At 42.6% G+C, this 25,526-nt stretch overlaps 1 protein-coding gene and 1 long non-coding RNA gene across 2 annotated transcripts in view; one reads left to right on the top strand and one right to left on the bottom strand.

The window, feature by feature from the left end:
* LOC132398845 (uncharacterized) overlaps window positions 1–25,526 on the bottom strand; it is a 63,298-nt gene that overhangs the window by 16,049 nt on the left and 21,723 nt on the right. Inside the window, exons 2-3 of the long non-coding RNA XR_009513823.1 lie at window positions 25,224–25,362; window positions 8,725–8,849 (exon numbers count right to left, since the gene is read on the bottom strand). This is a non-coding gene — a long non-coding RNA (uncharacterized LOC132398845). The remainder of the gene's footprint in view (window positions 1–8,724; window positions 8,850–25,223; window positions 25,363–25,526) is intronic.
* The window catches only part of LOC132398844 (UNC93-like protein MFSD11), a 44,502-nt gene that overhangs the window by 9,881 nt on the left and 9,095 nt on the right, over window positions 1–25,526 (top strand). The window contains exons 4-11 of the mRNA XM_059978681.1: window positions 5,280–5,359; window positions 6,034–6,130; window positions 6,934–6,992; window positions 7,940–8,078; window positions 12,009–12,058; window positions 19,697–19,762; window positions 23,223–23,348; window positions 24,337–24,511. Coding sequence (XP_059834664.1) covers window positions 5,280–5,359; window positions 6,034–6,130; window positions 6,934–6,992; window positions 7,940–8,078; window positions 12,009–12,058; window positions 19,697–19,762; window positions 23,223–23,348; window positions 24,337–24,511 — 792 coding nt within the window. The remainder of the gene's footprint in view (window positions 1–5,279; window positions 5,360–6,033; window positions 6,131–6,933; window positions 6,993–7,939; window positions 8,079–12,008; window positions 12,059–19,696; window positions 19,763–23,222; window positions 23,349–24,336; window positions 24,512–25,526) is intronic.

Raw genomic sequence — 25,526 nt, 5'->3', positions numbered from 1 at the left:
TAACTCATTAACAAAATAACGACTCTGTCCATTCATTTTCTAGATGACCTATTACTACTTAACTAAATATGTATTCCAGTGCTTTCCCAGTGATCGATTAGTTCTCTGATTTCTTTATGTCTCCTTTCTTGAATAACAGTGTTATGTCCTTGGATTTCTGCTCTGCTGTTCTGGGATTGAGGGAATTTTGAAAAATGAGTATATCAACTTCTTTGAGAACTATAGGATGAGGCCATCAAGTTCAAAGACTTGTCAGTGTTCATCCTTTAGTTGGTATGTTTTCTGTTGTGATAATTGTTTTAAATTCCTCCTTTCACTGTTACAATAGATGAAAATAGTTGTTTACTATTCCTCATTACTTTTACTGTCCCTTCTGAGGGATCAGAATTTATTTTTGCTTTAGAATTTTACTTTCTCTTAATCTGTATTAACATTTTTAAAGTAATCCTTTGGTTTCTAAATAACTCCCAATTCGCAGGCCTGCTACTTTTGTTTTGCAAGATTCTAAGCCTTTTCTTTCAGTCTAATACCATTCTTAATATTAGTTAGTTATGAGTGAATCCTTTTTTGTGAAGATTCTTCATTCCTTAATAGCTCCCATTATTTCTTGAGCAGTATTCTATCCAGTAGTATGGGGTTGGGATAGTGGCCATAGATTTCTCTTATTGTTATTTTCTTTCTTTTGTTAAATACATTAATTTTTGTTGTTTATAATACTAGTCAATAAAATTCATTAGTTTCATTTGGTCTTTGTATGTCCAATGTTTGTCCAAACATTGTCTAAACTTGTCCTATGTTACAACTAACATAGGAAGACACATGCTGATTTATTATGACTGTATTGACTCTCAAGTTGTTAACAAAATTATGCCATGAATTAAAATGCTCTTTTTTTAAAAAAAAAGAGAAATCCCTACCACTTTCAGACATTGTGATGGGTCCCAACCTTAACTCCACTTTCAAGGAAATGGTGTATTTCATTATTTAAGTGACTGGTTGAAGCAAGATTGTAATCTTCCAGGAACTGGATTTAGCACCAGAAGGGGCATCAGACACAAAATCTGGCTTTTTTTCCTTTTTCCAAGGCTTTTAATTGAAGATAAGACATCATTCACCAAATTTCTGCACCACTTCACAGCTGCTGGAGCAACACTTCCCAAACTGAAATTGATGGCAAAGTCTTAATTTTATTCATTTAATCGTGTACAGCTTTTAATTTTTGCCTCATTTTGCCTTTCCCTTTTCTCTGCACCATTATAACCCTTTGGACAAGTGGAATTAATCAGTCATCTATGTACACAACTTGGAAGCTTTGCTCACCATCTTGAGAGCCAAATACAAATTATCTGCTGTTTTCATTTATAGCCTGCATCAAGTTTAAATGTAGAAAAATGAAGCTTGCCCAAATATAATCTGGGGGGTGGGGGAGAACACAGAATGGCTATTTGACTTTTATCAGTTAGAAGTTAAAAACTGAAGCTTCACCTACACTTTTTTTTCCACCCAAGTTGATCCGATTTCTGATTTACTGATCAAGATCATTCACCGTTTCCCTAGATATGAATAATTTTTGTAATGATTTGTCACTGCATTGGATTTGCAGTCCCTATTTTCTTACACTGTGCATTGTAAATCAAAATTCTTCAGTTTTTATGTAATGGTGGAAGTGGGGAGGTTGCTAGAGATGTGGTGTGGAAACAAAGAGGGCTGATAATTTTAGTAAACACAATACAGTAATTGTTGATTACTCGAATTGTCTGGATAAATTATATATGCAAAGATAGTCTTGTGGATAAGTTACGGAATGCATTCGAGAGAATTTCCTCAGACAATAAACTGTGGACAAAACAAAGGTCAAAATATTTTAGATGTGATCTTGCATGGTACTTTGAAGGATGATCATAACATGGTAGAACTTCACATTTAATTTGAGAGTGACTACAATAGGTCCAAAACTGGCATCTTACAGCATCTGCAGATTTCCTCATGTTTGCACTGGCAACCCAAAGAAGTTTGGAAACCATTGTCCTAAATCCATCCTTTATTATTGGAACCACTCCATCTCCCATTTCCTTCTATATCTTCTCTAAAATGTTAAGTAACCTGGAATATTCAGTTTCCAGCTTTGTAGCTGCACCACGCTGATGGTTTTAAGTTCATACCCATTTCTTTCTATTTCTACCACCTATAATTCACCTGCATTCACTAAGAATCCCAATCAGGTTTATTATTATTGACATGCTGTATGTTGTGAAATTCATCATCTTGTGGCAGCACCACAGTGCAATGCATAAAAAATTCTAAGGGTTGCAATAAGAATATAAAAATAAATAAATAGTGTGAAAAGAGGGCAAAATCATGACATAGTGTTCGTTGGTTCATGGACTGTGAGAAATCTGATGTTGGAGAGGAAGAAGCTCCTACTAGAGAAGAGGCTCCTGTACCACCTCCTTGATAGTAATGAGAAGAGGGAGTGTCCTGAACAGTGAGGATCTTTCATGATAGATGCTGTCTTCTTGGGGCACTTCTTGGGGCCTTTTGAAGGTGTCCTCAATGACTAGTAGTCACAATAGGTTACGGGTCTTGGCAATGGGAATGCTACTAAATATCTAAGGTGCTCTAGATGGGCAGATTCTTAGATGTCCTCAATGGTGGAAAGATTCGTGGCCACAATGGTTAATGGGACTTGACGATGGGAATGCTATTAAATATCTAAGGTACTCTAGATGGGCAGATTCTCTCATGTTAAAGATGTCATTGTGTAGTGCTTCTGTGTTGAAAATGTTAACGTACAGTGGAACATAGAACTGCACAGGCTATTCAGCTCACAATATTGAGTGACCTTGATGTCTTGTGCATCACCTATATTCCTCCATTCCCTTCATATTTATGTTTCTATCTAAAAACCTCGAGCTCCACCAAACTGTCTGCTTCCACTATTACCCCATGTAACCCATTCCAGGCACCAACTGCTTTGCTCTGTGTAAGAACTTGCCTCTCGTGTCACCTTTCAACTTTTCCCCTCTAATCTTAAAAGCAAGTCCTCTGGTGTCTGACATTTCTACCGAGGAAATGATTCACACAGAGTGGTGAGTGCGTGGAATGCACTGCTAGCGATGGTGGTGGAGGCGGATACAATAGGGTCTTTTAAGAGACTCTTAGATAGGTACATGGAGCTTAGAAAAATAGAGGGCTATGTGGTAGGAAAATTCTAGGTAGTTTCTACAGTAGGTTACATGGTTGGCACAACATTGTGGGCTAAAGGGCCTGTAATGTGCTGTGGATTTCTATGTTCTATCATTCTGACTGTCTACCCTATCTATGCCTCTCATAATTAAAAAAAAGACTATTCTGTCTCCCTTTAGCCTCTGACACTCCAGGGAGAACAACTCAAATTTGTCCAGCCTTACCTGATAGCACGTGCTCTTTAATCCAGGAAGCATCCTGGTTGGAGCATGGTAGTGTAGTGGTTAGCACAATGCTTTACAGGTGTATGTGACCCAGGTTCAATTCCCAGTGCTCTCTGTAAGGAGTTTGCATGTTCTCCCTGGGACCATGTGGGTTTCCTCTGAGTGCTCCAGTTTTCTCCAACATTTCAAAGACGTACCGGTTAGTAGGTTAATTGGTCATTGTAAATTGGCCCGTTATTAGGCTAGGGTTAAATCTGGGGATTGCTGGGTAGTGTAGTTCGAAGGGCCTATTCCGTGCTGTATCTCAAATAAATAAACCTCTTTTGTATGCTTTTTATACTGAAGGTACAGCATGACTTCCTTACTCATATAGTCAACACCCTGCTATTGAATGCAAGCATTCTGTGCACCATCTTTACCAAGGGACCTACCATGACTTTCCTTTCATTTGACCTCCCAATATGCAACAGTTCACACCTGCCTGGATTAAATATCTGCTGCTTCTCTACCCATATTTATAATTGATCTATATCCTGCTCTATTTTTGATAGACTTACAACTCCTCCAATCTTGGTGTCATCCACAAACTTGCTAATCCACCCATCTACATGTTCATTCAAATTATTGATACATATCACAAGACAGGTCCCAGCTTCTTTCCACTTGTGTCTGAACAATGTCCAGGTCTTGCTGCATGCAGCCCATAAACTGCTTCATTTGCTGAGAAGATGCAAATGGAATTGAAAATTGTACACTTATCTGAGAGCATCCCTACTTCTGATGTTATGAAAGTCATTAATAAAGTAACTGAAGATGTTTGGGTCTGAGGCATTGTCTGGGGAACTTTTTGAGTGACATCCTGGAGTTGGGATGATCGACCTTCAAACATTGGAGTGTTTTCCCCTTGATGCCCAGTTACCAGGGATCCTCAGTGTCAATGTGTCCCTCCACATCTGGAATGTAGCTCTTTAATCCAAGCTTGTATCAAAGCTGTAATGAGGTCTAGAGCCAAAACTCAAACTTGCCATTAGTGGGGAAGTATTTTAATAAGAAGTGCTGTTTGATGCCACTGTAGTTGACACCTTCCACCACTTTGTTGATAATTTGGGAGCAGATTGGACCTTTTCTGCTCTATGTGAACTGGACACACGTGGACATTTTTGTTCCACATTGTAGGGCAGATGCCAGGATTGTAACTACAACTAAATGCACATCTATTACTGGAGCACAGATCTTCAGTACTCCAGCCAGACTAGTCCTGTAGACTGCAGTTTCCAGGGTTCTTAGCCATTTCTTGAAATCATGTGAAGTGAATGAAGACTTGCTGCAGTGACATTGACGAGGTGGACCATGAACTTAACATTCCCAGAAGACTGGGTAAGGATGCATATTCTCTCCCTGAAGAACATTAATGAACCAGATTGTACAGTTTATTTCAGCTTGTTCAAACTTGCTAGCAGGGATTTGAACTTGTGATTTTACAACTTCGGACGAGGCTCCTGGATTATCTCTCCAAAACTGCAATATCTTCACACTCATATTTCTATGGAGTAAATTACTTTCCCTTATTACTAATTGAACAGGATCAGTGGCTCAGTTTCCTCTTTCTTGCTTGCAATGAGCTCAATTGGCTGAATGGCAGTCACTTATTTTAATGCAACTGTCTCCAAGAGCTAATGATCTTCTCCCATTCTTCTGTAACATGGTCTGAGGGCTGGACAGCCTCTCTCTGTTCCTTCTACCTGGTTGAGAGGCTGAATAGCCACCTTTCCTAATGTGAGCTGGAGGAACTGAAAGGCCGTCTGCAGTTGCTGAGGTAGACTCGGTGAGAAGACCTGTGACGAAGCCCTCATGTTTATCTATTTGCAGTGGTTATGTGATTTCCTTCAGCCTGCCAATGACATGGTCCGTATACATTGCCTCTATCCTCATTGGATTTGCAGCCGCTGGTGAGTATTATTTGCAAGTCTCAGTACCTATATATTTTCCTTTCTACCCTTTAAAATTCTTCCACCCCCATCAACTGTCCTTCCAACGCGAAAAAAAAACACTTCCAACTCCACTGTTCCCTCTTTACTAAAAGTAGGCGCAGCTGGTAGAGGTGATATCTCATAGTTCCATAGACCTGGTCTCAATCCTTATGCCTGGTGCTGTCTGTGTGGAGTTTGCATGTTCTCCCTGTCACCATGGGTATCCTCTCATATTCCTAAGAAGTCTAGATTAGTAGTTAATTGACTCTAAGTGACCAACTTGTAGGTGAGTGGCAGAAGCTGTTCTAAATTGTGGGACAATCTGATGGGCTGGCTGGCTTTTTACTGAGCCTATGTACTCACTGCATCAGCACATTAGAACAACGATGACTGGTGGGCTATTGAACAGTGACAGGAGAGAGTGGGCTGGGGTTTGTTGGGCCTGACCATGACCTCCTCACCCATCCCCAGCTGCCATATGTGCACACTTTTCATTATTTGAAACAGCAGCATTGGTAATACTAACAATTTTGCTGAAGCTCTCTCCTTAAGTCACTTTGTAGAAGGTTGTAATATCTCACTTCAGTTGAGCAAAATCATCACTGGCTGGGGAAAGAACTAAGGGCATTTCTCCTCTTCTGCTTCTCTTTCAGTACTGTGGACAGCCCAGGGGACTTTCCTTATCTTGAACTCCGACTCCAACAATATCAACAAGGACACTGGGATCTTCTGGGCTCTCTTGCAGTGCAGGTAAGGGAAGTGTGGTGCCGAGTGATCTAAACACAAAGGGAAAACCTCTCCAGACATGGCAGTCCTGTGGTTGTAGTAACCTGGTGAGCGTGAGATCCAGAACCCGGCAAGGTTGACCTCAGGAAATGCGGCTGCTTTTTAGATGGATTGATGTCTGTAATTGGGCCATATTAGGGTGACGAGAACAAGCTAAAGGTGAGTGAGTGACAGAGAGAGAGTGAAAGAAAGGTGAAGGTAAGGGTGTGAGAGAGAATGGCGTGAAGGGAGCATGAAGATGAGTGAAGAGGAGGGACAATGGGTGAAGCTGAAGATGAGGAGGGGAAGCCAGGGTGGTGGTGAGTGAAAGAGGGGGAAGCACAGGACGAAGCTGATAAACACAGATGGAATGAGCATTATGTTAGAAGTGGTGACATAACATACAGTATGTAGGGAGTGGTGTGAGAGAGAGACGGTGGACGATGTTTTAGGGGTAAATCATGGTCAATGCCTCCTGGTGAAGTGAAGTCTTTCCCATCCCACCCATGGTCTAAATGTGAAGGGCAGACAGACAGCTGTCAGGTGACCGACCTGAGTGGGAGGAAACGTGTGTTAGCTCAGTGTCAGAGGCCCAGTTTTGCTGGGAAACTTGTTTCTAGGTTGTGAGTGCCCGAATATTGATCCCCAACACACCACCAGTATGGTGGTGTTGATTTTACTGCCTCACCCTGTCTGGGACTGCTGTTCTCCTGGGGTGATGGTTCTGATATTCTCTGGGTGCCCAATGCTGTCAATCTGACTGGGCAATGCTCTTTTTGTTTTTGCAGCATGTTGTTTGGGAATCTCTACGTTTACCTGCAATGGAGAGATGTGATGGTGATTTCAGGTAAATACGGACTCTGATTTGTGCTTTATCACATTGCAGGGGAGAGGTGGGTTCCCCAGAGGACTTGGCAGGCTCTACACTGGGCAGCACAACAGTACCAGCAAGAGCTATCTCATAGCTCCAGTGAGCTGGGTTCAGTTCTGACCTCCGGCACTGTCTGTGTGGAGTTTGCACGTCGTCCACGTGACTGCATGGGTTTCCACTGATTGTTCTGATTTCTTCCCAAGTCCCTAAGACGTGGGATGGTAGGCTGGTCAGTCACTGTAAAATTGCTGCTCGTATAAATGGGTGGTGGCGTTGAAGGGAAAGTGAGAATAGGTTACAGGGAATGAGATTACAAAAACTGGGTGGGCCACATTGATTCCTCCTCTACATTAAAGTTTCAGTTTGGAATTCAAAGCATGATTAAGTTGAACTGGGTCTACGTGGCCACATTATTCTGGATACATTCAACACTCAGCAGTCTACAAATTCCAACCTCTCGTAGTGTAGTTGGATGATTCAGTCAGAACCTTCGGCAGTTTGGGTGCTTAGAGATGTGTGAGCAAAAGGCACTTGTTAACAGGTGAACTCCACAAGCTGAAGTTTGGGGCTTGTGTCTTCGGAGCCCCGAATTCATGGCTTTGAGCTCAGCTCCAAAGACTTCAGCCTGTAATGCAGTTCTGAGGGGAATTGAAGTTGAAGTTTCAAACTGAGATTCCATCTAAAGGATTCTGAAGCACCATTTTGAAGATGATTTTTTTTTCTGTTGTCCTAGCTGTCACTTATTCCTTAATGATCTTTGATAATGTGGTCATCAACAAATTGCTACTTGGGGTCTTGCTGTGCCCAAATTGTACACTGCTTTCTCACCATCACATGTCGGTCAACACTGTAGAGTGTTTTAGGATGTTATCAGATGATGGAAAACATGAGAGAAGTGCAAATCCTTTGTTCTGTGCTGTCAGATGATGACGGGAGGATATTGTTCATCGTGCTGACTGTGATCTCTCTTGCTGGCACGGCCATTATACTAATGCTGAAGAGCACTGGTCATGAAGACACCAGCTATGGAATCACTGAGCCTTTGCTTCCAACTCGGACATGGTAAGTTAGAGAGTGGAATAACAACAACTTCAGTTATAAGGGACTTATAATTTTGCAAATATATTCCAGGCTGTACCCAGGTGTGGTTTAAAAAAATTTAAAAACAATCTTTTGGCTTGGAGGCTTAGATGTTTTGGGAGATTTCTGGAGTCCAAGATTTTGAACATCTTCGGGTATGCTGAAGAGGAGAAATTGGTATTCAATAAATCTCCAATAGCCTGGTATGCTCAAGACCTTGGTGATGTTGGATTGGTGGATTTTTAGAATATTAGACATTATTTCTAATAATACCACCAAAAAAAATTTAATTCACTTTTTGTTTAGATATTACACAGTACAGTACTATAACAGACTTGGTGAACTGGCCACTTTGGACAAACTAAGGTTGTTTACATGGCTGATATCTGAATCCCAAACACTTAACTCTAGGAAGAGATCGCTAGACAAAGTAAAGGATTCAAGGATGTGCTTAGAATTTCCTTGAACACGCACAAAATCTCCACTGACCCCTGGGAACCTTTCACCTATGATCATTCAAGGTGGAGAAGAAGCACTGGGAACCTTGAAGCCATGAATAGAGAGCCTAGAGAAGCCCTGTATTAGTAGTAGACAGATTGCACCATCACTCACTAACACACCCACATACCTTGTCCAGTAGCAACCTCCTGTGAGTCTGTGGTTCCCAATGTTGCCTCACCTCATTACCTCAAAATCAGATTGGAATCAAAGTCACCATCCATTTCAAGGGAATGCCGAAGAAGAATAGAGTGGCTGCAAAAAAAACAGGCATGCAAATTCAAACCAAGTATAAATCAATATGCCTACAAGAAACTATTGCATCTTTCCCCAGGGCTTTTCTGAGTCCTTACTTCTGTGTTACAGTCCATCTCTGGCAAGCTTCCTGTGGAATTGAAGCTAATTTTCAGCACGAATTTGAAGCTGTTCGACACTCTAAAACTAAAGTCACATGAACCTCGGTAGTCAAGCAGGTATATACTGTACATACGAGGAAAACTGCAGATGCTGGAAATCTGCCCTCATCCCATCCCATCGGCCCACCACCCCACTCGGGATAGGGTTCCCCTTGTCCTCACCTACCACCCCACCAGCCTCCAGGTCCAGTGTATAATTCTCCGTAACTTCCGCCACCTCCAACGGGATCCCACTACCAAGCACATCTTTCCCTCCCCCCACCTTCTGCTTTCTGCAGGTATCGCTCCCTACGCGACTCCCTTGTCTATTCGTCCCCCCCATCCCAATCCCTTCCCACCAATCTCCCTCCTGGCACTTATCCTTGTAAGCGGAACAAGTGCTACACCTGCCCTTACACTTCCTCCCTCACCACCATTCAGGGCCCCAGACAGTCCTTCCAGGTGAGGCGACACTTCACCTGTGAGTCGACTGGTGTGGTATCCGGTGCTCTCGGTGTGGCCTTTTATATATTGGTGGGACCCAACGCAGACTGGGAGACCGTTTCGCTGAACACCTATGCTCGGTCCGCCAGAAAAAGCAGGATCTCTCAGTGGCCACACATTTTAATTCCACGTCCCATTCCCATTCTGATATGTCTATCCATGGCCTCCTCTATTGTCAAAATGAATCCAAACTCAGGTTGGAGGAACAATACCTTATATACCAACTGGGTAGCCTCCAACCTGATGGCATGAAAATTGACTTCTCTAACTTCCGTTAATGCCCCTTTTTCCCTTCTTACCCCATCTCTGACATACTTAGTTGTTTGTTTTTTTCTCTCTCTCTGCCCATCACCCTGCCTGTTCTCCATCTCCCTCTGGTGCCCCTCCCCTTTCTTTCTTCATAGGCCTCCCGTCCCATGATCCTTTCCCTTCTCCAGCTCTGTATCACTTTCGCCAATCACCTTTCCAGCTCTTAGCTTCATTCCATCCCCTCCGGTCTTCTCCTATCATTTTGCATTTCCCCCTCCCCCCACTACTTTCAAATCTCTTACTATCTTTCCTTTCGGTTAGTCCTGACGAACGGTCTCAGCCCAAAACGTCGACAGTGTTTCTCCTATAGTTGCTGCCTGGCCTGCTGTGTTTCACCAGCATTTTTTGTGTGTTGCATATACTGTACATGCCAAGAGACCTTGGTTTCAAACCATTGTCAATGCTTGCACTGAGGCATATGAAATTATGGCCCTTACACTAGCTATCCACAGGACAGATGTCCTCTACCAATCTACCCTGGCTGCAACACTCACATTCTGACAATTAAAGTTCACATCAAGCCCTGAGAAAAATGTGGATGAGTTCCTCAATGGTGGGAGTCATATTTCACTGAAAACAGACATCAGTGATTGGATTCTTCCCTGCCTTCAATGTATCAGTACAGCTTTTATCCCATTTTGGGGAAATGATGTTTGAAGAACTTAAGGCCTAGCACAAAACTTCAGGCTTGGTATGAAACTCACTGTATGCTACACAGCAGTAATGCCTGCTCTCCTGTTTGCTTTTGAGACCTGGGCTGCCTACAGCAGGCATGTCATGGCACTTTCATTAGAAGGACAATTGAAAATTCCTAATACCGCGGCCCTGATTACAATCTATGAGCTATTTTGTATAGTTCATACAATTTGCATGCCTGATACAAACTCCTGAGACACATTCAAGTCATGGGAAGAGATGACCAGGTGGACAGAGGAAAAAAATACAACAATCTGCTCACGGCTACTTTCAAGAAATGGAACATCTCCCTGGTTCATGGCCACTCGAGGTGGAGAAGGAACATCCTGCATGATACTGAGAACTTTAAATCTATTCATTGGGAACACACTGGACTCTGATGTAAGTGGCAGAAAAAGTGTCATTCATTCACTACCCCCGCCCCACTCTATCTGGTAGCTCCTATCCTATCGGAGGAAGGGTCTATAGTTCCCTCATTAGCCTCATCAGCTCCCACAAGGAAGGAAGTTGTGCCCATTTCTGAGTAACTCCCTAAGAAGAAGACAAAGAAGGTGAAAAGGACTGAATTATCAATGAGACTGAGATTATGGGTTCAAATTCCTCTCCACATGCTTGAGGGCAAATTTAAGATCAACTCCTAGTGTAGTACAGAAGGAGTACAGCAGTGTTGGAAAGACCTTCTTTATGATAAAACTAATAACTGTCTGCTTTACCTTCTCAAATGATATAATATCCAATGGTGCAATTAAAATATTGCTCTGCTCAATATCTATCACTCATACGGTTAAAGCAGACCACCTGGTGATGATCAGATTTCTGTTTGTGGGGCACTCAGGTGCCCTGACAGGTTGTTGCTCTTCCTAGAATAAAGAACATAGAAATCTCCAGCATAGTGCAGGCATTTCGGCCTACAATGTTGTTCTGACCATGCAAGCTACTCTAGGAACTGCCTAGAATTTCCCTTCTGCATAGCCCTCTATTTTTCTAAGCTCCACGTGCTTATCTAAGAGTCTCTTAAAAGACCCTGTTGTATCCTTTTCTGGCAGTGCATTCCACGCACCCACCACTCCTTGTGTGGAAAAACTTACCTCTGACATCCCCCTTGTACCTACTTCCAAGCACCTTAAAACTATGCCCCCTCATGTTAGCCAGTTCAACTATGGGGGGGTGGGGGGGGAGCCTCTGACTCTCCACACGATTAGTGCCTCTCATCATCTCATACACCTCTACCAGGTCACCTCTCATCCTCCATCGCTCCAAGGAAAAAAGGCCACGTTCACTCAACTTATTCTCATAAGGCATGCCCCTAATCCAGGCAACATCCTTCCGGTAGTGAGGTGACAAGAACTGAACACAGTATTCCAAGTGGGGTCTAACCAAGGTCTTGTACAGCTTATGTTATATCAGTGACTACAGTCTTTATGGAAAGTGTTTTCAACATTTTGAGGTCATGACAGTTGCTTTCACTTTTGAAGTCATCACAGTTTTAAAATTTACCTCTTTTGCCTAGGTTTAAAGAGAAACTGACCTCAACCATGAATCAGATCGCTGCAGAGTTCAGTAAGTTCCTTTAATGCTGGCAAGGCTGAGGCTGCTGAGCTTGTATGCTTCTGGTATGGAGATATATTTTGCATCATGCTGTGATTAAGGGAGGGGCTACATAGACTTGGATGTGTGGAGAATGTATAGGTGGGAGGGGTGTGTAGGGTAGTAGGGTGTGGACTAGGAGGTGCAGTGATTAATGATGAGGGATTAAGGATCGTGGGATATGATGAACAGTGCATTTGATGGTGAGGCAATTCTATTTCTGGAACCAAAATCAACAAACTGTTTTTGCAATCCGACTTTGAGAATTTGAATTCATTTGGGATGAATCAGAATCAGGTTTATAATTACTGACATATGTTGTGAAATTTCTTGTTTTGTGGTAGCAGTACAGAGCAAAACATGAAAAATTACTATAGGTTACAATAATATTACTATAGGTGGTGATACAGCCATTGTTGGTAGAATCTCAGGTGGTGACGAGAGGGTGTACAGGAGTGAGATATGCCAGCTAGTGGAGTGGTGCTGCAGCAACAATCTGGCACTCAGCATCAGTGAAACAAAAGAGCTGATTGTGGACTTCAGGAAGGGTAAGATGAAGGAACACATACCAAACCTCAGAGGGGTCAGAAGTGGAGAGAGTGAGCAGTTTCAAGTTCCTGGGTGTCAAGATCTCTTAGGATCTAACCTGGTCCCAACATATTGATGTAGTCATAAAGAAGGCAAGACAGCAGTTATACTTTATTAGGAGTTTGAAGCGATTTGGCATGTCAACAAATATGCTCAAAAACTTCTGTAGTTGCACTGTGGACAACTTTCTGACAGGCTGCATCACTGTCTGATATGGAGGGGCTACTGCACAGGACCAAAAGAAGCTGCAGTAGGTTGTAAATCTAGTCAGTTCCATCTTGGGCACTAGCTGATGCACCATCAATAACTCACTCTGAGACGTAGGGCGAGATATCGGCTTTTTCCAGCAACCTCTGACGCACGTACACTGACCTCAGTCCTGTCACAAAGGTGTCTCGTATTAGCACCTCTGCATGCTGTTCTGCCGTGAGCGTTTTGCAGTCACAAGTTCGGACGAGTGTCTGTAGTGCTCGGAGAAACTCGGCACTCGATTCTCCAGGCAGCTGTCGCCGGGTAGCTAAACGATGTCTTGCGTAGACGGTTTTCACCGGCCGCAGGTACTGTCTTTTAAGAGTGTCCAGTGCCCCTTTGTAGGTCAGCAGGTCTCTGGTAAATGAATAAACTTTTGGGGTGACTCTTGAGAGGAGAATTCTGTGCATAACAGTGGGGTCAGTTGCATGAACCTCCTCCAAGTATGATTGGAAGCATGCAAGCCAGAGCTCAAAGGCAAAAGCTGCTTCAGGGTCTTGGGGGTCCAAATCCAATCTTTCCGGACGTAAAACGGTTTCCATGTTTTAAAACTTCCAGTCAATAAAATTGATGCACCATCAATAACTCACTCTGAGACGTAGAGCGAGATATCGGCTTTTATTGACTGGAAGAAGGAACAAGCAGTGGTTGACCACCATACTACATCCTGGAAACTGAGAGGCCGGGCTCAGGCCTTGATCGCCTTTATACAGGGGTCTGCGGGAGGAGCCACAGGAGCAGTCAGCAGGGGGCGTGTCCAGACAGGTATATGTAGTTCACCACACTAGCCTACAAAGTACCCAGGACATCTTTAGGAAGCGGTGTCTTAGAAAGGCAGCGTCCATTATTAAAGACCTCCAGCACCCAGGGAATGCCCTTTTCTCACTGTTACCGTCAGGTAGGAGGTACAGGAGCCTGAAGGCACACACTCAGCGATTCAGGAACAGCTTCTTCACCTCTGCCATCCGATTTCTAAATGGACTTTGAAGCTTTGGACACTACCTCACTTTTTTTTACTATACAGTATTTCTGTTTTTGTACATTTTTTTAATCTATTCAATATACATAAAGGATTTACTTGTTTATTTAGTATTGTTTTATTTATTATTATTTTTTTTCTCTCTCTCTGCTAGATTATGTATTGCATTGAACTGCTGCAGCTAAGTTAATGAATTTCACATCGCATGCCGGTGATAATAAACCTGATTCTGAAGAAATGTAAAATAAATAGTGCAACAGAGGGCAAAATAGTGTGGTAGTGTTCATGGGTTCTTGGACTGTTCAGAAATCTGACAGCAAGAGGAGAAGAACCCATTCCTAAAACAGTGAGTGTGCGTCTTCAGGATCATCTAGCCCTTCCCTGACGGTATTAATGAGGAAAGGCACGTCCTGGATGGGGGAGAGTCCTTCACGATGGACGTCACCTTAGGAAATAAAATGCTGGCCTCAGTAAAAGTAATGTGAGAGTGTTCTAAAATCTATTTGATTCATTGTTGGAGAAGGCAACCTTAAGTTGTTAACTGGTGACCCAGTGTGTGTCCTGTCTCCTAACAACATGGCTGGCTTTGTCGATGCCCTTTGTTGTTGTCAGGGAAGACATTTTAGGCTACGTCCACACTAGACTAGACAATTTTGAAAACGCCGGTTTTGCGTATATAAAAAAAAGATAGGTGTCCACACCAAATGTTTATGAAAATACCTCCGTCCACATTAAAACGGGTATTTGGGCGATTCTCCTCCTACCGGGCATGCGCAGGACACATCTACAGAAAACAAGTGAAGAGGAAACAGTTTCCGTGGCGGCGTTGTGTTATTTCCATTGCTCAAACACTAGAGTACCTACAACAACAGCGAAAGGAAGTTTTCAACAATGTCTTTGAGGAATACAAAGAAAACGTCCGCTGGAAAAAGCAATCCGGACTTCTTCGTTTGGACAGACGATGAATTCGAGCTGCTTCTGTGAGCTACAAATGACTACAAAGTTAGCAAAGCAGTGGAGAATGTGGACTGGGAGTTGTGCCCAACCAAATACAACAACATCCTCGACCGCTATAAAGAATAGTACCTCGCGGCAGAGCGGTCGGAATCTCTCGGTAAGGACTATCTGCACAAATTGGACAATATAACCAAGACAATTATTGTAACCAAACTTAAGGCGACTCGCCACAAATACCAGCACATCTTTGGTATCAAATCTCACCGTGAAAGACTGGATGCACGTTTGTCCAGTTACAGACTAGAAAAATTTAAAAGAAAATTGCCAAACGATGGACAGCTGTTGGCTGTCATGCAGGAGGACTTAAGACTTAAAAAAAAACAAATACTGGGGTGTATGGAGGCAACCAACAGGGAGTTCATGGACAGTATGACCCGGCTGATGACAAACATTGAAAAACTGCCTCACTCCATTGCAGAGGGGTTTGCAATGATGAGGAAGTTGATGGCTCCCCCCAGTACTTTTCACCGCCACAATATCAGCCACACAGCCACTACAATAGCTACACATACGGATACACAGACCCCGGGGTGGCCCCACCAACATCTTCCCCACTCCCACAGAGGGGAGTTTTTCCTACAGACATTGTCTCTTCAGCAATGAAAGGGACGACAGCTACAACTAAATGCAAGAAGGCTTGTTACTGGGCAAAAGTGTAATTTGCTGTTACCTCATTTGTTTGCCTTTACTTTTGCCACGTCTTTCTGTACTTAAAATGTGCAATAAAATGAGTTACTGGGCAAAATTGATTTTATTTTTACCTGAGTAAGAGTGAAACTTACAATTTTCCTTTTTTGGCCTTAACATTTTCATGTCTATGCCAGACATAAGCTACTACTTAAAAATGACATTTTGGAAGTAGCAACAATTGCATCTATTGAATGTTTACACAAGCACTACATTAATAAAGCACTTTGTTAAATGTATAAAACTTGTCTGCATCAGTGTTATCTTGCATTTCCATACAATGTTACATTAGGCTGTTACACATCTATTGTCAGAGAATTACTTGCATAAATAGGTAAACCACCTTCATACAAGCAAGGACAGAAAACAGGGCAAAGTGAGTATACTTACTTATTTAGTAAGTTATGGGTCAAAGTATTTGGTGAGTACATTTCTAACTCTTCTGGCTTCAGTCTCGTTGCTGTCTGTCCTGAAATTGTCAGGTTATGTGGGGGGTTGAAATTCTCTGTCATACTGCAAAGCTGCAGCAACATTTTGCTCAGGGACAGTCTCCTTGTTTGTCTCACAGAAACTGCGCAGCACAAAGCATGCATAAATAACAAAGGGAAGGTCCTCCGTATTTATGTCCATTGCTCTGCACAGAGCACCAAATCTTGCCTTCAAACGTCCAAGAGAGCATTCAATTACCATTCTCGACTTGCACAAGGACATGCCAAAGTACTGTGCCACCGTTAGTGCACTCTCTCATAACATAAGGCATTAGTGGGTATGCAGGGTCTCCCAGCAAAAAGACAGGAATGGCATGCTCACCCTCCACCACAACTCGTCTGTAAGAGGGGATCCTCTCGTCTTTCAAGTAGTCATTAATTTTACAATTTGCAAATACAGGAGCATCATGGACACAGCCTGGCCATTTCACAACAACGTCCATAAAGCAGTAATTGTAATCACATGCAGCCTGTACGTTCAAAGGAAATCTGCCTTTTCTGTTCAGGTAATCTGTGGAGTTTGTTGTAGGCTGTTTCACTTCAATGTGTGTGCAATCAACCGCCCTCAACCACTGTGGCATTCTGTGAGCATGGTGGAAATTGGTTACAAGGTACTTCACCTCAGACTCTGTGCGTGGGATCTTGATATATGCAGGGCCCAGATGTAGTTATAGCCTTGCATACTTCTCTAATTATCTTGCACACCAGCTGCCTTGATAATCCAAACTCGTTAGCCATTTTCCTGAGCATTCCTTCGTCACTTAGGTAGTCCAAAGTGTAAGCAACGTTTTTAACCACATCCACTGGGTGATCTCATTCGTGTTGTCTGGCCTTCGATTTGAGGACGTAATAGTTCACTTAGACGAAGCAAGGAGCTCCTGGACAGTCTAAAGTTATCACACCATTCTTCAGGAACCACAACTTCATTTGCAAAATTGTCCCACCACTCACTGGTTTGGCCGGGTTGTCTCCAAAACCACCAGTCTTTGTACGGTTGATAACGATGTTGGCGTTGTGCAGATCCATTGCAGACAACTGTGAGTACAAAAGGTGCCTTTTTGTATGTAGATATACTACCTGTACATGGTAGATAGCTATGTTTAACTCCAAACAAGCTATTGACGTAGACAATAAAGTAAACAACACACGCATGAAGCTGTCTGCCATTGTTGTTGTGGAGTTGGAGGTTGCGTTCAAGAAAACAATGAAATGCCACGCTGCTGCCACCATCTGTTCCAGCATGTCATGACAGCGTTTTTAAAAAGCTCCGGTTACCCCGTACACACTACATCACCCAGCCGGCGTTTTCAGATTTACACACTCTGGAGAGCATTTCAGAAAAGCTCTGTTTTTGGGGAAGGATGGAGGGTCAAAATGAAGAGAAAAAGCTTTGGTTACGGATTTACCCGGTCTAGTGTGGACGTAGCCCAGCCACCAAACCTGGGCAGCTAAATGCAGACAGTGAATGTGAAACTTCTCAGCAGAGCCTGAATTTGGCTGTGTTAACTACTGCTAAACTACACACTGATTCCAGTATGCTCCTTCAGTAGACCAACTTGGAGGCAGCAGTGGGAATATGAGATTGATCCAGCTCAAAGGATCACTTACCCAACAACATGATCACACAATGAAAGGATATTTGTTAAATTTATTTCCCAGGTTCTGCATATCGGTGCTGGTTAATGCCTCCCACTTATTGCTCAGTAACTGAGATGATTGCTTAGGCTATTTGTTCCCATGTGTAAAAGTCAACTGCAGGGCAGATTTCCTCCCCAGAAGAACATTAGTGAACCAATCGGGTTTTCACAAGTTTTGTGGTCATTATTCCAAATGTGTTTTATTTATGTCAAATTTTAATTGAATTCAGAACTGCTGCAGGGCAATTTGAAATCAGGGCTTTGGATTAATGGTCTGGTAATTTTAGCTCTGTTGTCAACATGGGCGTAGACTTGTGTTTAATAGGTGTGGGGTATGTAAGCCTTAGGACAGGCTTGGCCCTGAATAGAGAATTGCAGGTATACCACCCTCTGAGTGAAGACATTTCTCCACATCTGAGACATTATTAGACCATAAGATACAGGCACAGAAACAGGCCATTCAGCCCATCGAGTCTGCTCTGCCATTCAGTCATGGGTGATCCAATTCTTCCAATCATCCCCACTCCCCTGCCTTCTCCCCATACCCTTTGATGCCCTGGCTAATCAAGAACCATCTATCTCTGCCTTGAATGCACCCAATAACTTGGCCTCCACAGCTGATTGTGGCAACAAATTCCAGATTTACCACCCTCTATCTAAAGTAATTTCTCCGCATCTCTGTTCTAAATGGACGTCCTTCAATCCTGAAGTTGTGCCCTCTTGTCCTAGAATCCCCTACCATAGGCAATGTCTTTTCCATATTTAATCTGTTCAGGTATTTTAACATTCAGAATGTTTCTATGAGATTTCACCCCCCCCCCCCAATTCTCCTGAATTCCATTCCTGAAACCAATATAGTGAATCTCTGTTGCACTCCCTTTAAGACAGGAACATTTGTTACTTAGGTAAGACCAGACTATCCATGATATTCTCATATAGTTTAATAGCTGCAGTAAGACATCATCGCTCCCATACGTAGATCATCCTGTAATAAAGGACCATGTACGATTTGCTTTCCTAATTGCTTGTTGCACCCATATGTTGCCTTTCATGACTCGACGTACACGGGCACCTCTACCATTTTGAACATCAATATTGTCCCTTCCATAATGATTGTAAAATATTCTGCTTTCCTGTTTTGTGATGATGTGATATTTTCCATTTTTTTTACCATCTACCACATTCTTGCCAAGTCAACTAGCTTATCTGTATATGTTGAAACCTCTCTACATCACTTAATTTCATGCCACCATCGAACTAGGAAGTGTTACATTTGATCTCCTCAACTGAATCGTTGATGGAGCTTGTATACTGTTCAAAGATCAAAGTACGTATGCAGTACACAACTGTGGTGAACTACATACACCTGTCTGGACACCCCCCCCCCCCCCCCGCTGACTGCTCCCGTGGCTCCTCCCACAGACCCCGGTATAAAGGCAATTGGGGGCCTGAGCCCTGCCCTCAGTCTCCAGGATGTAGCATGGTGGTCAATTACTGCTTGTTCTTTCTTCCAGTCAATAAAAGCCGATATCTTGCCTCCCATCTCAGAGAGTTATTGATGGTGCATCAACAACCCTGAGAATTGTCTTCCCCACAGATAGCCATGAAGCAAAGAAAACCGTGGAACCTATTCAAAGAAAAACATCAACCCCTCTCCCGAGCAGGAAAAATAAATCACACAAACAGCGACAAAAAGAACAAGTGAAAAACACAGAATAGAAAACACAAAACTGAAAGAGTCCATATTCAGTTCGGCTCAGTGTTCATGACCTGGTGGCCACCTCGCCCAAAGTAGCAACAGAAAATGGAGTGACCAGAAAACACAAAATGTGATCTACAGTCCAATCCACAATCTGCAGACCCAGAAAAGATTTAAAACATTCAATCCTTTTTTGTACTCCTAGTACAGATGGTCAAACATCAGGCAGGAAACTTTTCTCACTACATTCAGATCTTTTTTTTTCAGGGTCGATGTTAAGGCTGTTACACACAAAGAACATGTTGCTGCTGAGTGTGACCATAGTGTACAGTGGTGAGTGTGTTTATATATTGCAAAGAATTTGAATGTGTGCACATGGAGTGGCACAGTGGAGCAGCTAATAGAGATGCTGCTATGTAACCCGAGTTCAATCCTAACCTTTGGTGCTGTCTACCTGCAGATTGAACCGACTCCCTCTTGAAACTAATGGGAATGTAAGGGGAGTAAACAATGGGATTAATGGAGAGTTGGTGTAAATGGGTGTTTGACAGTGGATGTGGTCCTATTTGGCCAAAGGGCCTGTTCCCATGTTGTGTAACACCATGTTTCGAGGACATGTTGAGTTTGAGTGACTGAATGTGTTTAGTCTGGTGGATTATTGAGTTCATGAATGTTGCAGGTGGGGAAAGCTTGTGGGAACATTGGTGATTGAATGTTACCAAAATAAGCAGGGCGGATCACATGGCCACTGTTGTAATTATGTTTTCTGTATAATGCTTTTCATGATCTGCATCTTTAGTACTCTTTCACTATTTGTAGTGATCTTCCTGCTTCTCTATTTGAGACAGGAGTCACGGGAGAAAGGAAATGTGTCAATGCTTGATCCTATTTCATTTCATATTTTTTTGAATCTTTGGTTCTCTATTTGAGACAGGAGGCCAGGACATAAGAGGTGTAGGGCCATGCTTGATCCTATTTCTTTTCATAAGCTGAAAATTGAAATGCTTAAACTATAGGAACACCTTCACAGCAGGACAAAAATGGTCCAAGAAGGTCACTCACTAACACCTCAGAAACCATCATCTATAACCACATTCCACAAAATGTAAAAGAACGTGTCTTTGATGTGTGAGTGAATGCACATCAGGCATGTGACAGTATGAGTTTTTAATGTTGATAAGTAATGAACTTGAATACAGCTGTGACTATGCTTGTGAATTTGGAGGATTCCACAGGAATGTTTGAGTGTGTGTGCTGTTGAGTGATTATGTATAACTGTGACTGCATTCATAGCTTGAAGCTGAGAGGGAGTGTGTGACAGTTTCATTCATGTAAATGTATTCTGCACTCTCACAAAGGCAGTGCAAGTCAAATACAGTATATTAGCAGAACAAATCCTAGTACTGAAGGCAGTCAAACCAATTCTTCCTATACTCAGTGTAACCTTTGTCACTTTGTACTCATCTTCCCATCCAGTAAACATTACATTGTCCCAAATGTAACATCTACAATGGTTATCATCTGAAAGGCACTGCACAATAACATTAAACAATTAGGGTTACACAGCAATATCTATGCAAATGTTCAGAAAGCCACAGTACTAAACCACCAGAATAGTCCAAAAGTTTCTATCAATTGAGAAGTGAGTGTGCTTGGCTATATCCGTCCCTCAGGTGTTACCAGCCTGAGATGAGAAATAACAAACAAACAAACAAACAAACAAATAAATATTATTATTAAGCAAAAAGTTAACCAGTAGAAGAGCATGACCCTCCATGGAGCTTATCCTGTAATCTGAGCAGACGACAGGTCGACAAGGAAGTGTCGAACACTTGACTCAGAACTGAGACCTCTTCCGAGAAACAGAGGGGTTCCTTGTGGCAATACAGGACCATGTACTCAACACACAAAAAAAATCAAAAATGTATAATAAAAGAGCAACAAATTCAAGATGATGAATGCACAAAATGCCAATAGAAATCAGAAACAATCCAACACATGACAGGATCCTGCAGCAGTTTAACTCAATCTGATTAGTTACAAAGCACAATCATGTGGCAAACATCATTCACCAAAATCTTGCCTTAAAACACAAACTCATAAAGGACACCATATTTTACAATAAGTACAAGCCTGATCCAGTTTTAGAGTCAGGGTCCTTTGAAATATTTTATGACTGATTCATTATTGAAGATAGCACAATCTATAATAACCATCCAGTTATAATATTTCTGGATAAACAAGCAATTCCAAACACACATAACATTTAGAAATCAATAAGGGAAAATCACCAGAAATATGCTGAATTAGAAGAGGAAATTGAAAGACTACGAGAAATGAACAAGGTATACGTTGCCCTGATAGTAATATCTACGAGTGGTATCATCCCAAAGGCACTACACAATAGCATTAAACAATTAGGGCCACACAACAATAGTAATGAAGACCTCCAGAAAGCCACAATACCAAATACCACTAGAACAGTTCCTAGCAATTGAGAAATGAGTGTCCTTGGCATTGCCTGTATCTCAGGTTTTACCAGCTTGACCTGAGAAAAAATTAAAATAATAACTTATTTCTAGAGCTCTTTTCATGCAGACAGTGTAGTTCAAAGTGCTTTACAGTGGGATAAAGTGCAAACATGAAAATACACGACAAAATGTCAGTTAAAAGCAGGAATAAATGAATAGCTTTTGAGCTGGTGTCTGTAAGTGTCAACTGAGTCTGCAGCCCTTATATTGAATTCCACAATTTAGGGGTGCAATTCAAAATAGCGGACCTGCCAATTATCTTTTGAGGAGGATTATTTAAATTTAAGAGACCGGGGTAGAAGAAGACCTGAGAGCTCAAGCAAGATTAAAGAACAAAAACATTAAAACAAAGCCAATAATATCCCTGTATTGGAGCAATGAATTATGTATTGGAAGAAGTTGATAGCTGCTGTGGTTAAATACCTCAGATGTGATTTATGACATTTTTTCAATGTATGGTATATAAATGCTAAATTAGTATAACCAAATTTTTCTCTCATCCAGAAACAGTTAATAAAATAAATAACTTCCTTCTACAAATTAATCTATAATGCAGTCTAACTTTTCCCCCGAACTTTATCATGCAATTTAGGCAGTGCCTGAGGCACAACCTCCCTTCACAATTCCAAGCCGGCCCTCTCTGATCAACCGCAAATTTAAAGGATCTTCAGTCCTTCTAATCTTTCTTAAGTATGCTAGAAATTTCTTGATGATAGATGTTTGACGTCTGGTGTCATTTTCCCTCTATATTTTTCTCAAAATCACTGTGTAATATAATTTTCCAAAATAAATTTTTCCTGAACTGAGAGGAAAGGGACCTGCAATGTTCTTACCAATTTCCTTAAAGTCTTAGTGAGGGACCTTAGCGCCATACTGGAAATGTATGATGAAATGTTGTAGAAGGAATATTACTTTGTGTCTACAGGTCCTCCCCAGAATACCCGACATACGTACATACGAATGAGTGTTTGGGTGACTGGTGGGATGGAGTTGTTGGCTACTACAAGGCTGCAGACATCCTTACTGGGTGCAAACTCTGAGCCAACATCATTGCATCTTACAGAGAATTCTGAATGTTTGAGTTACATGCCTTGCTTAATATGCATTGGCTTATAATTTTACTTAAGTAACTTACAAATTGCTCTGCTTACAAACATTCCTCAGGAACAGAAAAACTCAAAGTTGGGGAGGATCAGCCTTAGAAGCCCTTTGTTTGGACAGTTGGTGCATAACTCTTGTTCTGGGGCTTGTTGTTGTTCCAGGACTGATGTTGACTTTCTACAGTGGTGTGTACGGGACATGTATTGGAGCTACCAGAGAGTTTGGGACTCAAGCTAAGGGCCTCATTGGACTTTCAGGGGTATTTATTGGCATTGGAGAGATTCTTGGTAAGTGTGAAAATATCTATAAGATTCAATAAACTTTGGCAACAGCTGCTGACCAGAATCTTCCCGGGGCACATTCCATAACAAACACTGTCATGGATGTAAGGTGCCTGTGAGAGGAAGGTGTGTTTGAGGTGTCTTTTAGAAGGTGGTGTGCGGGATGTATCTCTCAGAGGAAGGTGTGTTGGGACCAAAAATGGAATTAATTAGAACCTGCTACTCTTAGAAAACGGGGATTAGTACAGCCTTGAACCTCCTCCCCATAGAAATATACAAATTGCTACTGATTGATGAGTACTGAATCGCTCCCTTGCAGGAGCCCTTTCAAATCTGAAAGGAGCCCTTTCAGAACCTTGCTGCCCTGAAAGGGCTCCTTTTGTTCCTATATAACAGTGTATATATAAGTAGAAGGCATACTCTCTTGTAAGCCTCCTACTTCCACAGCAGGGGTAGGGGTTTACTGGCTGGAGAACAGTGAACCACTGCTCTAACTCTCAGACCTTCAGGCAGTAGATTCCTTGCCAGTTTATAAGTTAAGTGATCACTGTAAATTGCCTCCGTGTTGCCAGGTGGCGGGAGAATAATGCAAAAGGAAAAATAGGATGAGAGCAGCTGAGCGATCTATGCTCAGTGTGGCCACAGTGATCTGGATGGCTTGATTGATTCCACATCCATGACTCTATCGGTTTATGGGGGCTGATGGAGGGTCATTATTTGGCAGGTTTGAGCGAGACAGTGGGTGTCCAGGTGCTCACAACTAAGCTCCAGCAGTCGCCCTCCTTGCCACACCATCTCCAGCTAGAAAGGAAGAAGGTGCTGTGGGAGTTGATGTCCTGTTGGTTTTTGAAGTGTTGTTTTGGAGCTGGTGAATAGGAAACCTGATGCACTGGCACATTTATATTGTTACATTTGGAGCTCCGGCCAGTGGGTGACTGGGGGGTGGGGGGGCAACAGCCTGGGAATCTGAATCCTGTGCTTCTCTCATTTGCAGGGGGTGGGATTTTTGGGTTGCTCTGCTTCAATAACCATTTCCGACGCACCTCTGCCATCTTACTGGGAGTCATCGCGCATCTCCTGGGATTCTATCTAATTTTCCTCATGATACCAGATGATGCTCCGATCACCAGTGCCGACAGCAGTCACGACAAGCCTTACCTGTTTCCCAGGTAAGTCACCATTGTGAACCTTTGGTCATGGCTAGGGCCATCCTTTCCCAGCACCTCTTCCCAACTCTGTACACTGTGCCCAATTTCTAACCCTTCAGTTACGCAGTAATGCCTCAAGATCCACATTGCCTGATGTGACGTAGACCAAGGTTTGTCTCAACGTTCAGTGGAGAGGAGCAGAGGTTTGATGGGACAGTGCTGTGGGCAGAACAACGGCAGCAACAGTAGAGCTGCTCCTTACAGATCCAGTGACCTGGGTTCAGTGCTGTCTGTGTGGAGTTTGCACATTCTCCCTGTGTATAGGTTTTCCCCCACATCCCAAAAGTGTGTTCGTTTGTAGGACAATTGCCTCTGATGGTAGAATCTGAAGGCAGTTGGTGAGAATGGGGTTAGAATAGTCTACAGGGAAAATTACTTGGGGAATGGAATTGCTCTGGGACCTGGATTAAACTCAAAATGGCATCTTTCTAATGCATAGGTGTGGCAATCTGTAATGGAGTGTGGAATGGTGGCAGGATTAGGAGAGGCAGTTGTGAGCTGGTCAGGCTGGTGAGAGCTGCAACTGGAGGGAATGGGGACAGATTCCCTTACTGGGCGAAATGCCCACTACAAGTTGATCACAAATCCCTCTGTTTGAAAAAAAATGCTACCTTGTTCACCCACATCCTTCATTAAAGAAAATCTGCAATTATTCCAGAGCCTGGGTGCTTACCTGGCTTGTAGCTGAGAGGACGGCCCATTGCGAAGTGACCGAGGGTAGAAGTCACATTATCAGACCAGTGCAGTGGGTCAAGTATAGAGCTTAGCGTGACTATCACAGAGAAAAAGCTGGACAGTATCACCAAACGGGCCTGTATTTATAAAAAGAGAGGCAGATGCTGGAATCTGGAGCAATTCGAAAGGTGCTGGAGGAATTTAACATGTCAGGCAGCATCTATGGAGGTAAATTGTTGAATCTCTTTTTCCCTCCATAAGTGCTGCTTAATCCGTTGAGTTCCTCCAGCACCTCTTTGTT

Source organism: Hypanus sabinus, chromosome 9, assembly GCF_030144855.1.
Source record: "Hypanus sabinus isolate sHypSab1 chromosome 9, sHypSab1.hap1, whole genome shotgun sequence".
NCBI lineage: Eukaryota > Metazoa > Chordata > Chondrichthyes > Myliobatiformes > Dasyatidae > Hypanus > Hypanus sabinus.
The sequence above is the reverse complement of the archived record's forward strand: the minus strand, read 5'-3'. Positions and strand labels throughout refer to the sequence as shown.